The sequence below is a fragment of the Anomaloglossus baeobatrachus genome, chromosome 6 (assembly GCF_048569485.1).
Source record: "Anomaloglossus baeobatrachus isolate aAnoBae1 chromosome 6, aAnoBae1.hap1, whole genome shotgun sequence".
Taxonomy (NCBI): domain Eukaryota; kingdom Metazoa; phylum Chordata; class Amphibia; order Anura; family Aromobatidae; genus Anomaloglossus; species Anomaloglossus baeobatrachus.
The window spans coordinates 120,557,309-120,575,774 of record NC_134358.1 but is presented as its reverse complement, the minus strand read 5'-3'; the positions used below and the strand labels follow the sequence as shown (position 1 = coordinate 120,575,774).

The 18,466-nt window shown below is 44.8% G+C and overlaps 1 protein-coding gene across 2 annotated transcripts in view; it reads left to right on the top strand.

The window, feature by feature from the left end:
* SGK3 (serum/glucocorticoid regulated kinase family member 3) overlaps positions 1 to 18,466 on the top strand; it is a 150,338-nt gene that overhangs the window by 113,748 nt on the left and 18,124 nt on the right. The window contains exons 9-13 of one of the 2 annotated variants that reach the window (XM_075353213.1): positions 1,443 to 1,526; positions 1,917 to 2,048; positions 7,870 to 7,982; positions 8,070 to 8,106; positions 10,410 to 10,496. In XM_075353213.1, the coding sequence (XP_075209328.1) occupies positions 1,443 to 1,526; positions 1,917 to 2,048; positions 7,870 to 7,982; positions 8,070 to 8,106; positions 10,410 to 10,496 (453 nt within the window). The remainder of the gene's footprint in view (positions 1 to 1,442; positions 1,527 to 1,916; positions 2,049 to 7,869; positions 7,983 to 8,069; positions 8,107 to 10,409; positions 10,497 to 18,466) is intronic. The other variant, XM_075353214.1, reaches the window with a different exon arrangement.

The following is an 18,466-nucleotide window of genomic DNA, read 5'->3' as shown; positions in this document are numbered from 1 at the left end:
ATCTGGATTCCATTTGTTGTCCATTTTTAGCTCATCATGCAATACTTTTTATTCCAAACTGATAACAAACAGGACCCAGATGGACTCCATAACAATCAATGGGGCTTCACTGCTTATGTTTGCATTAGGTCCATTTTTGTCTGTTTCTAAGGACTTCTTCAGACCCCAGTTTTTCTTGTATGAGTTGTATCTCTGTTTTTCATGTATAGCACTATTAAAGTCCATGAAGCTATTCATGGGTTGTGATTTTTGAGTGGTCCGTTCAAAATCTCAGAAACTTATCCACTCACTCTTCTTCCAGGGCCGCTCATTATTGCTCATCCATATTCGCTGCTTTCCCTGCCTACTGTCAGTCCTGGCATCTGTGATAGGTTTCAGTCAGACATGCCACAAGGAAGTGAGACAGTGTCTGCTTGCAATTACAGAACCTGTCTGTAGCTCTATCGTGGCGTGGTGTAAAAAATTGGCATTGGGGGACCCTATATTATGATACTCCTCACAGAGAAAGCATACGGCTACAGGCTGCAGCCTTCAGCCGTGTGCTTATCTTGGCTGTGTATCAAAATAAGAGGAAATGCATTCGGCTTTTTTTTTTTTTTTAACTGACCCGCAGATCGGGTTTGTGGTTGCAAGCAGTCAGACGCTGTCACACAGGCTGGGGGCGCATCTGACTGAAACCAATCACAGACGTCAGGACTGATGATGGGTGGGGCAAGCAGCGAATATGAGCAATAATGAGCAGCCACCGGAGTAAGAGTGAGTGGCCAAAAGCAGTTACAACCATGTTGGAGACTCGGTAAGTATAGCGAGCTTACATTGTTTTTATTTTCCCTTTTTTTTTCTTATTACCCTAGTTGCCGAACCCGATCATTAGCTGGAGTTCCCTGAGAACTCCGGGCCCAGGACCGAAACCCGGATACTTTTGAAACCGCTTAGATCCAACTTTTACAGTCCAGGTCTGCCCACCACTAGTCATGAACAATATAAATATCACTTTGCCCCTTTTTTTATTATTTGTACTGCTGTAGTGAATGAGGCCTTAAGAGTAATGTATGCAGATTTTTATACGTAGTCCACTACAAAATCTCTGTGAAAACTACCTACAGATTGTCTCCCATTGTTTTTAGTGGAACGTTTTTGTCAGTGATGCAGAATTTGTGTGAAACCTGTCAGGTGGCCGCACATCAGTTAGCCCCATTGGATGGTGCTGATCTGTAGGTGCAAATCTACAGCAAAAACCCAAGTATCAGATGTGGAGTTCTGCCATGGATACTCTGATAAATCCAAGTTGTATGCTTTCAATACTGTCATGCTTTGTGTGAATGTACTCTCACTAGTAGGTTGCCAGACTTCACAGGCTGCAGGTTATATGCTTCTACATTACATTAGCAATTGTGTCATGAAAAATAAACATTCTTTAAGTTATCTTTTTTTAATTCTAGGTCGTACTTACAAGAGGGAAAAATGATGGAAAGTATTATGCTGTAAAGATTTTACAGAAGAAAGTTATTCTGAACAAGAAAGAGGTGCGTGATACTAAAATTCAGATTTAGCTTGAGCCGAATCATACAGTTAATTTCTCACAAGTCTCCTATAATTTGAAAAACAATGTATAGAAAATCCAGCAATAAACAAACTTGCAGTTGTTGGACTCATGTCTTTCTGGCTGCTATCGCCCACAGGAATTCAGGAATATAAAGTATTTAGTTTCTAAGAAATGGGTCAGACACCCACGAGTTATAGAGGGCAAACGCTGCACATAAACACAAGCATTATTAGCTACAATACCACATCTAAACTAAACATGGCACAAACTAGGCAAGATGTCTAAAACTAAATTAATACACTGTTAAGATTAATAATTTGATACAAATGTGATGTATTTAAGATCTATATATATTTTTTTTTTTTTGTAGCAAAAGCATATTATGGCTGAGCGAAACGTGCTGCTAAAAAATGTAAAGCATCCATTTTTGGTGTGTCTCCATTACTCATTCCAGACCTCAGATAAACTGTTCTTTGTTTTGGATTTCATCAATGGTGGCGAGGTAAGATCTTGACATTGTCTATAGTTCACCTCATAAAGCAGCTCGACATGGCTATGCAGTGGGCAATAGGAGCCCTCAGTTCTGACCAAAACTGGCTACAGTCTGACATCCATATTGTCGAGGCCTATGCAAATGCCCAAACAATGCCAATTTACATGGTATAATACCAGTGTGTCAGATTTCACACTGAAAAATGAATTAGCAAATAATACACACAGGGGGAAAAAAATCTTTAAATTACAACAAATATACTTGTCTTTTTATACTGTTGAATATTGCTCGCAAGTTTGGAAACATCTGCCATAAAGTAAACTAAAAATCAGTTGGGTTTCCTGCCTCCTAAAGACTGCTCCCAGCAACCCCTCACAATACCCTGGGCCCCGGGACTACATCTCCCCTACCAGTGGAGGGGATCCAACCTTGCTGCACCGCTCCATCAGCCCCTGGCACCCCCATAGCTAGGCAGCGGCATTGTCACCATCCATCACCACAACCCACGGGTGGCATCACTGACAAAGATTCTATCCCCTGTAAATAACCCCTTTTCACTCGTGGGCGACGGACGGCTGCGCGTGCCCTGGATCCGGCTGGCACTCGAGCCACAGCAACCGCCCAGATCCGAGCGCATCGAGCGGCCCCCCTGTTGTGGTCTGTCCCCCGCCCACGACACGGGCTTCAAAGATATGGTGCCTGGGTCGGCGCGTGCACAGATTGAGCTATTGGCTCAATGATGAACAGAGATCTCATCTGCACATGCACCTCTTCTGGGTGCCGTTTTACTTAAGTCCGCTGCTGGGAGATCAATGAGCCAGAGCCGGCACGTGCGCAGATGAGATCTCTGTTCGTCATTGAGCTGATAGCTCAATCTTAGCACGTGGCAACTCCAGGCACCATTATTTGAAGCCGGCACCGCCATAATTTTCAGAATGGCGCCTACCTCACCACTGGTAAATTTTTGAGAGGATAAGTGTGTCTTATAATACAAAAAATATGGGTAAACAATAAAGTAAATATAACTTGGCTACTCTGCAATTTTTCACCAATCGTTGGGGTCTCTGGAATCTAACTCCCACGGTAGGTGAGGTATGACTGTACAATACATTTTATGTCTATATTTATAGACATTTGGTAAAAAGGTTATTCAACTTTTCTTCAATAGCAGATATCACCGGTATTTTCCATATACCAAATAATCTAGTTAAGCAATGAGATGAGTAAAGTGGCGTATTACTGGATACAGATACCCAGCAGAAGATAGTGAAAGCTATACAACATTCATGTGGATCATACAGTGGAGAAAAAAACAAATATGAAATTGCTGAAAAGAATTAAAAGAAAAAAAATGTAAAGGGGAAAATAAAACCCAACTGATTTTTAGTTTACTTTATGGCAGATGTTTCCAAACTTGCAAGCAATATTCAACAATATAAAAACAGTTTGTTGTTGTGGTGCTGGATGAGCTGGTGCTGATTTGGAGGGTCAGTAAACACACACAGTCTGTATTGTAAACCAAGTTGCCAGTGACCGGTAGCCTCTGGCGGTTGCATTAGGGTCCCACACACAGATATACAGCCAGGGGCCCTTTCTTCTGCACTTTCCGTCTGTCTGTCTTGTCTGGACTAGTCCGCTTGAAATGGCCTCCGGATTGGATCCCCTCTCTCAGTAACGGCGGACTACAACCCTGCCCCGGTCTACCTCAGGTTCCCCGCGATCGGATCTGTCGCCTGTGGCCCTCACTGCCACCTAGTCGGCGTAGCTGGTCCAGTCGTCTGGTGGTCCGGGTCTCCAACCCCGACTGCCATCTTCTCCAGAGAGCTCCAACTCCCTCCTGTCAGCTCTCCACTCACTACAGCCCAACTGGTCACACTCCTCTCTGTCACTTCCTGAGCTCTTCTCCTCGATCCCTCCCATTGTCCTGGGGGAAGAGGGGGTGACTAGGCCTGATTGTCTGGTGTTTACCTGTGTGGGGACTGTGTTGGTGCCAAAGAGGAGAATGGCCTGCATTTTGGTGGATTTTTGCAGGCTCTGTGACAACCTGGTTTTGCCAGGGCGTCACACCCGCACCTCTGACCGTTTCTGGATGTTCCTGCCAGCACCCGCAGCAAGCATTTGGGACAACTGCCACACCGCCCATAGCATCGCCCTGCTCCACCACCGCCCCTGCCTCCTGTGACCCCGCTCTACCATCGCTGCCGCCACCCCCTCCCTCCGGTACCCACGATACAGTGAAGCCACAATAAGTGAACTGCGGTATAGTGGGGGATGACTGTATTACATATCAATTATTTCATTTTTACTGGAAGTCTATTGAAAAGATACACTTGTTTTAGATCATAATAAAATATTATTGTCCATATGGAGGACTTGGATGCAATTTAATTCCTTTTCACATTGCTGCAGATCATATTTAGTTATAAGAGAGGAAGAGATTAGATGTACAATTTCACTTCCTCAGATGACTTCTCTGTTTTATACCTTGGTAACCCTTTTCCAGTTCTAGGAAGTACAATATGAAACAGAGTTGTGTAATATTTGTGTCTCAGGGTATAATGAATTGTAAATCAGAAAACAGTACACATAAACTGGATCTCTGAAGGAGCTACAGTTGTGTGGATTGAAGCTCGTTGGCCCCAATGCAAAATCCCCAATAACACCTCCATTTATCTGGGTCTTTAAAGGGAATCTGTCAGCAGGTCTTTGCTATGTAAGTTGAGGACCACATGATGTAGTGTGTGTCATATTGTTTACTTAAAGTAATGGATTTATTACCCTATGATTAATATTTCAGGACTAGCTGGCACATGAAGAACAGTTCAACAGGCCCCCTGCTGTAATTGACACCTTCCAGTCAATGCACAACCTCTATTGAGAGTTGGCGTGGGCAGGACCCAATATAGTTATGCCTCTGACTGTATATTTACCTTTAAAGGGAATCTGTCAGCAGGTTTTTGATATAAGACGCGCACCCCCTACCCCCACTTTCCCCCAAAATTTTGGGGGAAAAAAGTGTGTTTTATAGTCCGAAAAATACGGTAATCAGTAGTCGGTACAGAAATATAAATCAGACAAATCAAATCACTGTTGGCAACGTAACAATCGACTGATCAGTTGCATACAATCATTTGAGATTTTGGTTAATAAGTTTCACTTCTAATAACCCATCATGGTCCTTCTGTAAGAGGAGCATCAATGTCACATTACTCAGTTATGCAAGAAAACTTAAAGGGAAGGTGTTGTGAAAAAAAAATCATTAACTGAAAAAATGTGAAATTTTAATGTTTTGTTTAAATATTTGTTTTTAATTGAGCAAAATATAAAAAAAATATTTTAAAAGTTTTGATATTTTCCACTCTTAAACCTCTTAAACACTATGGGGAGCAGCTGCTGAAATCCTAGTGTACAGCTAGCTCACATTACAACTGCAGTAAAAGTGGGTGGAATATTCTCTTGTGTGTGATGTCACTCCTACCCCTCCTGTTCTGGGTGTTTCCAAAAGGATAAAAGATGAAGTTTAGGGACACAGTGCGGAGCCATTTTGTTAGTGACTGCAAATTGATCCGAATATGTCTTAAGTGTCACCAAGGACAGCTGGCATAGTGTCCCACTGTATACTATGCCCCCATATTTCTGTGCCCCAATATTTCTGTGTATATTCTGTGTATATTCATATTCTCTGCTTTGAGTGCTAAGAGGAGGAACTACCGAGACACGAGGCTGACAAGAGAAGCTACCTGCTGTGATTGAAGGTTCAGGGTGACAAGCGGCAAGGAGGGGCGATCTGCAGCCTGAGCCCAGCACTGCACTACAGATGTCACGCCATAATCACCGCTCCCAGATGCATGCACTCACCTCAGACCTGTGCCCCCGGCAGCCTCTCCTGTCAGCCTGTTGTCTTGGCTGTTTCACCTGTCAGCGATCACGGCACAGAACAGTGAGCTGCCAGGAGCGGAACGGAGGCCCGAGGCGAGCACACATGTCTTCAGTATTCAGTCTTTGGTGCTTGACCATGAAGTCTGTTCCTCCCCTGAACTCCATATTCGGTATTTGAGTTCCCATGGACATGTTATTTGGTATTTGGTCTTTGGATTCCTCTGAACACAATGGGCCTCAGATCTTCTTTGAACTCAATTTGCTCCCAGATACTTCTACTCTAGATGACACGGGCCTATTCTGCTGTGCACTGCAGTCTATACACATGATGGACACATGCTATAACCCTAGCTGGCTTATGACATCTCGGCTCAATTACTATAAATGTGAATGAATGTATAATGCTGTTGTAGTATTTCCTATGATGACTCTTTGATTATTCATCAGAGCACTACTACATTGGCATAGCTGAATCAGTCGTCATCTTTGGTCTAATAATACAAGACAATAGAGGATCTTTACGATGATTATTTTGAGGTGAATTAAACTTTCAGGGCCAAAAATGTTTTTAAATGATGACATATTGGTAAGATATGCCATTTATGTTCGATACATGCCGGTCCCATAGGTAGCACCATCGCCTATCTCCAGGAGGGGGGACCCTTAAGCTCTATGCCACAATAATTGAAGACTGAATAGAAAGATGGACTACTCTTTACTTTCCCTTCTAAGGAAGTCAGCTGAGCACAGTCACACAAATGTCTTGGGCTATATTCGGATGTCCAGTAATCATCCTTTTGAAACTGATCAAGCAGTAATCTGTTATCTTAGCAGGTCAATAAAAATTTGCAGAAATTTTTTTTGTCTAGCTAAAAAAACTGATTCAATCTGGATCTGTTTGGTTTTTTTTTAACATTGAAGTCAATGGAAATCTGATTCATTACCTAGTCATCCATTTTTCTTCCATTTGAAACAGATCTTTTTTTTTTTTTGCTAACTGGATCAGTTTCAAATGGATGATTACATAATGGTTTATATGTCCAGAAGTAATCTGTTTGAAACTGATGGAAAAAACTGATCTGTTTCAAATGGAAGAAAACTGGATGGCTATTTAACGGATGTGTTTTCCATAGACGTTAATGTTTGAAAAAAGGATCCAGGTGAAATCTGTTTTTTTTTTTTTTTGTTTTTTTTTCAACAGATTGCTGATAATTGATCATTTCTGGACATGTGGACATAGCCTTGGGCTAGCTTTACATTTATTAAGGCCATATATTTGTGGCTGTTGGGTCTTCCGCCTGAAGCCCTGAAAAAGGTAATTTGGATGGAACACCTGACCTAACTATTCACTATAACGAGTCAATAGATTTGGACCAATGTGATTTTGTTCTTTGTCTTATCAGTTTTAGTTTTAAACTATTATATTTAATCAGCAGTTATATCATAGAGGAAGCATCGTGATCAGTGGGACCTGTCTTATCACTGCCCTGACGAACATTGGAGGTGTTCAGTGAATTCAGCTTTGGCACATTTTACATTGTGTAATCAGCGTTGTGGCCATTGATGCAGCTCATCGCCCGTAGTTTTCTTATCAGTAATATTTCCTGTTTTTCGAGAACAACACATGTAGTGGAGCAATTCTGGCACCTGACCTGCTTCCCAAACCTCTAGAAACAGTTGTTCAGCATTGATTTGGGCATAATTGTTTTGCAAGTTTGTTAGTCAGCAATGACTAATTCCACATTATAATGTTCCAGAATTCTGACATTTGGGTAAAGCTTTAATCCAATAAATATACATTTGCATTTACTTATATTTTCAATTTCTTGAGTCTTTGATATGTTATGTTTAAGATATAATATTGTAATTGATATGATGCATTCTCTATATTTTTCATTTACGACTAGTTAAAATATTGTATAATAAACTATTATACATTTCTCTTTTCTAGCTTTTTTTTCATCTACAAAGAGAACGATATTTTGCTGAGCCGAGGGCACTATTTTATGCTGCAGAGATTGGCAGTGCCTTGGGATACCTGCACTCCATTGAAATTATATATCGGTATGCTATTTCTTCTAATCTGCAGTCACTCCCCGTAGAATTTATATATGAGACGCACTTCTAATGAAATATTCTTTTTATTAACAGGGACCTAAAACCAGAAAATATACTGTTAGACTCAAAGGTAATTCATCATTTACCTATATTTCCTTTTTTTATATATATGACAAATAAAAGGGTAGGTTTGGATAGAAAAGCTTCAGTTTATAGCTGGGGCTACACCACAAATCTATGTTGGTGGTACACAAGTGTAATGTAGATTAATGGGGTAGGATTGTGACCCAGAAGGTACCGCAACGTCAACAAAGCCGTCTTGTAGCCTCAGTCCTCGGGACGAGCACAATCTGTTAAAGGCTATGTGCCACGTTGCAAATTTGGTTGCAGAAATCTCTGTATCAGATTTTCATCTATTGGCAGAAAAAAAACACCGCACCAAAAACGCGTGTTTTGCTTCGTTTTTAAATTTGATGCGTTTTTGGAATTTAATTTTTTTTTAATTGCTATCAATGGGGAAAATGCAGCCAATAATGCTTAGAGAAAAAAAATCACTACACTTGAGGATTGTCATTGGCTTTGCTGGCATCAGGATATGCTTGCAGGTTTGTGACAAATCTGCAAGCAAAAACGTATAAAGAAAAACGTAGCGAATATGTAACGTGTGCACAAAGCCTAACTCTTTTAATGCAGACTTAATGTATCATGAGCCATGGCCTTCCATTAATTCCCACCCCACTTTTTTTTTACCTGGGCAGCATATGAATAGGGTTGAAATGTAAATCTGATCAGCAGAAACTAACCGAAAACGTGTACATTAAACTGCAGATTTCCCCATTACAAAGCAATTGAGAACATTTTTTTTTTAATGCTATCATAGTGGTGGACTCATTTCTTCCTTGAAGTGTTTGCTGTAGACAGGCCGCTATGTAGAATGTAAAAAATATTTTAATAATACTCGCCTAGCGGGCGGTCAGGTCCGATGGGTGTCGCTGTTTTCCAGTCCGGCGCCTTTTCTCTTATGTAATTGCGGTCCTCCTTCTGAGGCTCGTATGAATGATGTGTCCTACATCATTCACACAGGCCAGCATTGTGGTCCTGCGCAGGCGCACTTTGATCTCCCCTACTGAGGGAAGATCAAAGTCGCCAAATCTGGTGACTGGTTCCCTTTAAATTGCTCCCACGTGAAATACATAATATGTAAAGGGAATCTGTCACCAGGTGTTTGCCACCTAATCTGAGAGCAGCATAACATAGGGGCAGAGATCCTGATTCCAGCGGCGTGTCACATAAGCTATGTCCGCACGTGTGCGTTCTGGTTGACAAAATGCAGCGTTTTGACAGTCGTAAACACTGCGTGTGCCTCTAAAAAATGCATCCAAAATGCTGCGTTTTGGATGCGTTTTGGATGAATTTTGGATCCGTTCTGGATGCATTTTTAACAGTCCGCTCCAACAGACAGAGTGGGTGGAAAATGCAACCAACACGCACAAAAGTGACTTGTTGCTTTTTGAAACGCATCGATTTTGTCAAATATTTGGCATCCAAAATGCTGCGTTTCAAAAAGCAACGTGCGCATGGAATTTGCTGACTTCTCATAGACTTTGCTGGGGACGCACATTGCATGCATTTTGACAATGAGACGCTGCAGTTTTAAACACAGCCAAAACACAGGAAAAATGCACACGTGCGCACATAGCCTAACTGAGCTGCTTAGTGTAGTTTTGATAAAATCACTGTTTAATCAGCAGTAGATTATCATTAGAGGACTACTTGGTGTGCTGCCAGGTAGTCCAGCATATTCATGATCTCTGTATAACTGCTAGATCTGCAGCAGAGAAAACATTGATTTTATCAAATGACAGTGAACAGCTCAGTAAGTGACACATCGCTGGAATCAGAGACTGTCTCTACATTACGCTGCTCTCAGATGGGGAGCAAAAACCTGGTGACAGATTCCCTTTTAAGCAATGTTTTTCACATAATAGAAGTAGGCACAGGTTGTTTTTTTTTTTTTTGTTTGTTTTTCTAAATAAATAAATATATTGCTTTACTCATTCTCCCTGGGATAAGACCTGAGTTTTCTGCCACTGCTTGTGGTCTTTGTTATGGTCTGCAGTGTTTGTCATACTGGCAGTGCTGCTCCCAATAACTGAGCACAGCAGCTATTAACAGTTTGTGCCGTATACTGCTAAACTCGCTGGCTGCAGCGCTGTTAATGTGACATCGGTGCTGCAGACAAGAACAGATAGCGGAGCTGTTGTGGATACTCTGTGCTAAGCAGGGGAGGGTGAGTAAAGCACAATTTGTTGTTGTAGGGTTTTTTTTTGTTAAGTATTTTGCACCTGTGGAAAGAGGTTTAGAGGTTTTTAGAAAATCCCTTTAAGTAAACATGAGAATAACATTTTGTCACTCCATTCTCTTTTGGTCTAGGGCCATATTGTTTTAACGGACTTTGGACTTTGCAAAGAAGGGATTTCAAATTCGGACAAAACCCTAACCTTCTGCGGGACACCAGAGGTAAGGATGTGCCCGTTTATGGAGGACAAGAATCAGTTTTCTAAAAGACCTTTTCTGATCCCACTGAGGTCCTTATGTCCTAAGTAGGCAAATGGACAGAGGATGTATGCTATCATCTCCTCTAATTAGGAGAGTTACTAAATGTACTATGAAACCATCTGCTGTCCCAAAGACGGACAAAGACCGAGAAGGGCCCCGTGCAAGAAAAGTATATGGGCCCTTTTCAGTCCAATAGTCCTGCCTATGACTGAATGTGCTTACTGCTTTGGTGGTGGTAGTGGCCCCTTTTACGTCTTGGCCCCTGTTTACACCAATGATATGTCCACCCCTGTTTTTGCTACCCCATTTGAGAGTGGCATGATATAGGCACAAATCAACCAGTTCTCAGAATATCTAGCTCTCTGATCAGCCCACCACCTCTGCTTGGCAGCTTTCTGCATACACTGTACATAGGCAGAAAGTAGCCAAGCACTGGAGTGGGGGCGGGGTTATACAGAGCTCATAAATATGGAGCACTACATGGCAGCAGGTTTACTAGTCCTCTATTGGTCATTTCCTGTTGATTAAAACAGTGATTTTATCAAAGCTACAGCAAATAGTCAAATAAGTGACCCTCAAATTAGAGTCTCTGTTTATAAATTATTCTGCTCTCATATTAGTTGGCTGAGGCCACTCGAGCGTATGGCATCCGATGCGATATGCTAATGACCCTCGGCTCCTGCTCTGCTGTGAGTGGGAGCCGAGTGTCATTATACTGTAATCCAATCAAGCAATCGGAGCACAGCTGAGGAGGAGAGGGAGGGACTAATCTCCCCATCTCCTCCAATGTCAGCTGATGTGATTATCGCACTGTAAGGGGTGCTTCACACACAGCGAGCTCACTGCCGAGATCGCTGCTGAGTCACGCTTTTTGTGACGCAGCAGTGACCTCATTAGCGATCTCGCTGTGTGTGACAATGAGCAGCGATCTGGCCCCTGCTGCGAGATCGCTGCTCGTTACACACAGCCCTGGTTCGTTTTCTTCAAAGGCGCTCTCCCACTGTGACACACAGATCGCTGTGTGTGACAGCGAGAGAGCGACAAATGAAGCGAGCAGGAAGCAGGAGCCGGCGTCTGACAGCTGAGGTAAGCTTGTAACCAAGATAAACATCGGGTAACCAAGGTGGTTACCCGATATTTACCTTAGTTACCAGCCTCCGCAGCTCTCACGCTGCCTGTGCTGCTGGCTCCGGCTCTCTGCACTGTGACATGTAGCTGCTGTACACATCAGGTTAATTAACCCGATGTGTACAGCAGCTAGGAGAGCAAGGAGCCAGCGCTAAGCAGTGTGCGCGGCTCCCTGCTCTCTGCACATGTAGCTGCATTACACATCGGGTTAATTAACCCGATGTGTACTGTAGCTAGGAGAGCAAGGAGCCAGCGCTCAGTGTGCGCGGCTCCCTGCTCCCTGCACACACAGCTAAGCGGTGTGCGCTGGTAACTAATGTAAACATCGGGTAACCATACCCGATGTTTACCTTAGTTACCAGTCTCCGCAGCTTCCAGACGGCGGCTCCGTGCAAGCGCAGCATCGCTTGCACGTCGCTGCTGGCTGGGGGCTGTTCACTGGTCGCTGGTGAGATCTGCCTGTTTGACAGCTCACCAGCGACAATGTAGCGATGCAGCAGCGATCCTGACCAGGTCAGATCGCTGGTCGGATCGCTGCTGCATCGCTAAGTGTGAAGGTACCCTAACAGTCCCATGTTTCACTCGCACCCTTAAACTTGTAAGGGTGTAAATGAATACAGATCGGATTACACCTACAGCATGCTGCAATTGTTCTCTTGGTCCGATTTAGGGCTGAGAAAAAAATTCGCAGATGGGAACAGAGCAACAAGGGTCAGAGTGGAATGCGATTTATTATTTATTTATTTTTATCACATTCCACTCAGCCTGTTTAACTCCCCGTGTGTCCTATGCCTACTGGCAAAGATGGAAATAAGACTTTGTTGTCCGGGATTATAGAAACCGGTTGACCTACACTTTTTTCATTATTCCCAATAAAATTCATTGTAAATTATGGAGACAGTGCAGCACAGCAAGCTATGAGGTTTTTAGAACTGACCTTCTCTTCTATTGAACTTTCTGTAACCATGTAGCACAAGCTACGTTTCCTTAAATTTTAAAGGTAGGGTGTCGCGTTTTTTTATTTTCGTATTAAAAATAGTGATTATGAAGTCAAGTATTTTTAATACAAGATTAAACTCCCTGTTTATATAGTTTTTATTTAATTCTAGTTTTACTAAAGCACTGGGGTCTGCCATCTTGGATTTGATGTTTGTAACGACAGTTACTCACCCCACTGGGCATAGACTCTGATAGTCGGACTCCGATCCCTATACTTATTACAAGACAGCCCCCTGCTGTGACCTGGACGTGCCCCCTAGGCTGTTCAGATCACAGCAGAGGGAGGAGATCGGCGCCATGTTTGTGCAGCACACAGCGTATGCTGTGTGCTGTACTTTTTCCCCTGTCACCTGCTCGGGATGTGTAAGTTCGGGGCGCTCCTTCCCCCGCCGCCGCTGCTACCATCTCCAATAACACCCCACTTCTCTCCCCCCCCCCCCCTCCCGGCCTGTCACCTGTCATTCTGTGTGATTACCGGCTCCCCAAACCCCCCCCCCCCCGCCGCTTCTACCATCTCCAATAATGCCCCCGCTCTCCTTTCGGCCTGTGTGAGTACCGGCGCCCCTTCCGTCACCTGTGATACTGTCTGCTGAGCTGTGTATCTAATCCTCTCCTGTGTGATACTGCCTGCTGAGCGGTGTATTTAATCCTATCCTGTGTGATACTGCCTGCTGTCTTTGGTGACACTTTAGACATTTGTGGTCACCAACAAAATGACTCCGCACTGTGTCCCTAAACTTCATCTTCCCTTATCCTTTTGGAAACACCCAGGTTGGGAGGGGGAGGTGACATCACACACCGGAGAGCAGATTCTGCCCACTTTTACTGCAGTTGTAATGTGAGCTGATTCTACAGTAGGATTTCAGTAGGATTTCAGCAGCTGCTCCCCCTAGTGTTTAACAGTGGAAAATATCAAACTTTTTTTATATTTTTTTTTTTATATTTTGCTCAATTAAAAACAAATAATAATATTTAAACAAAACATTAAAACATAATACGTTACATTTTTTTTAAGTCACAGAAACAGTAGTTTGCCCTGTTAAATCTGATTATATTATTTTCTAGATATTGTGCCACTTTTAAATTTTGTTTACATTCTGAACAACCACTTTAAGCTAGAGAAGGTTACTACATTGGTCAGAAAATCCTAAAACCGTCCCAGCACTGTTAGGCTATGTACGCATGTTGTGTTTTTTTGACGCTGCGTTTTTAGCCGCTAAAAACGCACCTGCGGCAAAGACGCGCAAAAACGCATCTGTAAAAATGCATGCGTTTTTAACGCATTTTGGTGGGTTTTTGGCTGCCTTTTGCTGCGCTTTTTTATGCGTTTTTCTGCGTTTTTCCAATACATTGCATGGGGGAAAAACGCAGAAAAACACAGGAAAGAATTGACATGTCCATTTTTTTTTTATTAAGCTCAAAAACGCAGCTTAAAAAAAAAAGTCGTGTGCGGACAGCAAAAATGAAAACTCCAGACTTTGCTGGGGAAGCAAAGTCATGCAGTTTTGAGCCCCAAAACACCCCGAAAAACGTGCAAAAATGCTGCGAAAACCGCACTGTGCGCACATAGCCTTAGGGCTCCCTCCTCAAACTCCACCTTTGCATTATATAGCAACTGTTTGCAACAACATTGTTTCTTTTACTCCTATTTCTTCTTATGATCATATTTTGCTACCCAATTTCTATATATAACCCCTAAATTAACGCTGGTCTTCCCATAATAATAGAAAAAAAGGAGGATTACAGCTCACCTTATCCAGTGTACTCAAGGGCTTAATAGGGCACATGCGGTCCACCAGGCAGGCCAATCCGGAATAGAAGTAGCAAAAGAGAGGGGGGATGGATGGACCCAGCACCAATTCCAAGTCGATAAAATCAATAAAATGTTATTCAATCATTTCTTTAGAAAATAGAAAGGCTCCATAATGCAAAACAGTAAGCATGCTCTATTTTCTATTTTTTAAAGAAATTATTGAATAACATTTTTTTTATTTTTATCAACTTGGAATTGGTACTGGCTCCATCCCCCCTCTCTTTTGCTACTTTCCATAATAATGTGGCCTATAGACCCTCTAAAATTTGTTCTATATACCATGTCATCCATTGCTACATAAAATAATTTTTCAACACGTCCTATAATTTGGGTATTTCATGAAACCATGTTCAGTTTAACCACTTTGCCGTGGCTACATAGGCACTGTTCTGCTGTGCACAAAGACAACATTTTGTGAATGCATACCCACCAAAAACTGTTTTTACATTAATCCTTCTGATATGGTCTGAAGATAGTCCTTATATTTGGTTTAGTGCATGGCTCTCTACCTGGTGATTGTTTTCTAACTTGATGAGAGGCCTAAAGTCTACTGAGGATACGTGCACACAACAACTTTTTTCTTCAGCGCTCTATTGGGAGACCCAGACGATTGGGGTATAGCTACTGCCCTCTGGAGGCCACACAAAGCACTACATTAAAAGTGCAAGGCCCCTCCCCCTCTGGCTATACCCCCCCGTGGTATCACGGGTTCTCCAGTTTTAGCTTTGTGTGCGAAGGAGGTCAGACATTCCATGCATAGCTCCACAGATTTTAGTCAGCAGTAGCTGCTGACGGTTTCGGATGGAAGAAAAGAGGACACATATAGTGTCCCCAGCATGCTCCCTTCTCACCCCTGGATGGTGTTGTAAGGTTGAGGTACCTATTGCTGGTACAGGGCTGGAGCCTGACATGCTGTTTTCCTTCCACATCCCCTTGTAGGGCTCTGTGGAAGTGGGATCCTGCCGGCCTCTCAGCTCTGATGCCGGGCTCCATCCACAGACCCATTAGAACCTGATGGATTCGGAGCAGGAGTACGATCAGGGACAGGGCCCTGCATCTTACAGGTACTCTGTGTCCCCGGCAGGCACAGACACACTCCGGGCTGGCTGGGTGTTGTAGTGCGCCGGGGACCGCAATGTTGGAGTTTGTGTCCCTACAGATTACTGGGGGATGTTTTGTGTATGGGAACGCAGCGCCGACCCCCTCTGGACCGGGCGGCGCTGCTGTGACTTGTGGTGCGCCGGGGATCCGCCGTCCGCGCTTTTACGGCGGCGGCGGTTATAACTTTAGTCCCCGGCTTTTTGGGCCTAGGACGCCGGCAGCTCCGTTTCGTTCCCGCCCCCACCCTGTCATTCAGGGTAGGGGAGAGACGCTGTTCGCAAGCAGCGACGAGGGCTGGAGCCTGATTTACATGCTCCAGCCCTCACACTATGCACAGAGGGAAGCAGGCTTCCCGCTCTTGGCCAGGAACGCCCAGGGCCCGCCCCCCTTCCTCTCTAGAGACGCCGGCAGCCATTACATGCATGCCTGGCTGGAGGAAGGACGCAAGGCTCTGGGAGACCTGGACTAGGGGCTATCTGGCGACCACACACCCGCTTTTTAAGCGGGCGGTAAGCGATTTTTCTGTGCTGGTCCCTCTAGTGCCTCACTGTGTGTCAGTGTACTGGGTACATATATATAGATATTGTATTTCTTGCACTGTGAGGTGCGCTTCTGGCTGCATATCCCAGATCGCTCTGTGGAAGCAGCAACATGTCATCCTCAAAACGCAAGGCGGCCAAGGCAAAAAGGGCTGTGTATACTGCGTGTGCTGCATGTGGGGCTAATCTACCAGCAGGCTCTGATGACCCCCATTGTGTGCAATGCTCCGACCCGGTGCTGCTTCGCCAGCCGGAGTCAGGAGAGGTAGCGACCCAGGCTGAGACGCTTGTAAGTTCTGCCCCGGTGACAGGGACGGACTTTGCAGTTTTTGCAGATAATATGTCTGTATCTATGGCAAAAATCCTTGAGACCTTGCAATCTATGCATGGGGCTCAGTCTCTGGGCACGGAGAGGCCTCTGTCCTCAGGTCCCCCTTACTTGGAATGTATCCAGCCCACAGGGGGGTCCCCGGCTTCACAGGCCGAGGATTATGACTCAGATGATGGCCCCAGCCACCCTAAGCGGGCTCGCTGGGAAAGACCCTCGACGTCTTCACACTGCTCAGGGTCTCAGCGCAATCAGTCTCCCTGTGATGTGTCTGATGAGAGTGATCAGGAATCCACTCCTGGAACCCCTCTCAACCTGGATACCCCGGATGGGGATGCCATGGTAGACGACCTTATCTCAGCCATCAATAGGCTGTTGGATATTTCTCCCCCAGCCCCTTCAGCAGAAGAGGCGGCTGCGGAGCAGGAAAAGTTTCGTTTCCTTTATCCCAAGCGTAAATTGAGTGCTTTGTTAGATCACTCTGACTTCAGAGAATCAATTCAGAAGCACGACGCTCACCCGGAAAGGCGTTTCTCTAAACGATCTAAAGATACGCGTTTCCCTTTCCCCCCTGAGGTGGTCAAGCGCTGGACACAGTGTCCAAAGGTGGACCCCCCGATTTCCAAACTTGCAGCTAGATCCATAGTTGCAGTGGAGGATGGCGCTTCACTTAAAGATGCCAATGACAGACAGATGGACCTTTGGTTAAAATCTGTCTATGAAGCTATAGGCGCGTCGTTTGCTCCGGCATTCGCAGCCGTCTGGGCTCTCCAGGCTATTTCAGCTGGCTTAGCAAAGGTGGATGCTATCATGCATCCAGCAGTGCCGCAAGTGGCGCACCTTACCACGCAGATGTCGGCGTTTGCGTCTTACGCTATCAATGCGGTCCTAGAATCTACCAGTCGCACCTCAATGGCGTCCGCCAATTCGGTAGTTTTGCGCAGAGCCTTGTGGTTAAAGGACTGGAAAGCGGATGCTGGTTCCAAAAAATGTTTAACCAGTTTGCCTTTGTCTAGAGAGAGACTGTTTGGCGAGCCATTGGCTGACATCATTAAGCAGTCCAGGGGTAAAGACTCCTCTTTACCACAACCCAGAACACCCAAACCTCAGCAGAAAAAGTGGCAGCAGAGGTTTCAGTCCTTTCGAGGTTCGGGCAAGACACCATTTACCTCGTCCAAAGGGACTCAGAGGACGCAAAGAAACTCAGATTCGTGGCGGACTCACACACGCCCCAAGAAAGCAAATGGAGGTACCGCTTCCAAAGCGGCTACCTCATGACTTCCAGCCCCCCCCCTCCGCATCGCCGGTCGGGGGCAGGCTCTCCCGCTTTTCCGGCATTTGGATGTCACAGGTCAAAGACCGGTGGGTGACGGACATTTTGTCTCGCGGGTACAGAATCGAGTTCAATTCTCGTCCTCCAGCTCGGTTCTTCAGAACCTCCCCACGGCCAGACCGAGCAGATGCTCTGCTGCAGGCGGTGGATTCCCTAAAAGCGGAAGGAGTGGTTATCCCAGTCCCTCCTCAGGAACAAGGGCAAGGGTTTTACTCCAATCTCTTTGTGGTTCCAAAAAAGGACGGCTCGTTCCGTCCTGTTCTGGACCTAAAACGGCTCAACAAGCATGTGCACGCCAGGAGGTTCCGGATGGAAACCCTCCGCTCTGTCATTGCCTCAATGTCCAGAGGAGACTTCCTTGCCTCAATAGACATCAGAGATGCTTATCTCCACGTGCCAATTGCTACAGAACATCAACGTTTTCTACGTTTTGTGATAGGAGACGACCATTTTCAGTTCGTAGCTCTTCCATTTGGTCTGGCGACAGCCCCACGGGTCTTCACCAAGGTCATGGCGGCGGTGGTAGCAGTCTTGCACTCTCAGGGACACTCGGTGATCCCTTACCTAGACGATTTATTGGTCAAAGCTCCCTCTCAGGAGGCATGCCAACTCAGCCTGAATGCTACGCTGGAGACTCTACAGTCTTTCGGATGGATCATCAACTTTCCAAAGTCGATCCTATCACCGACT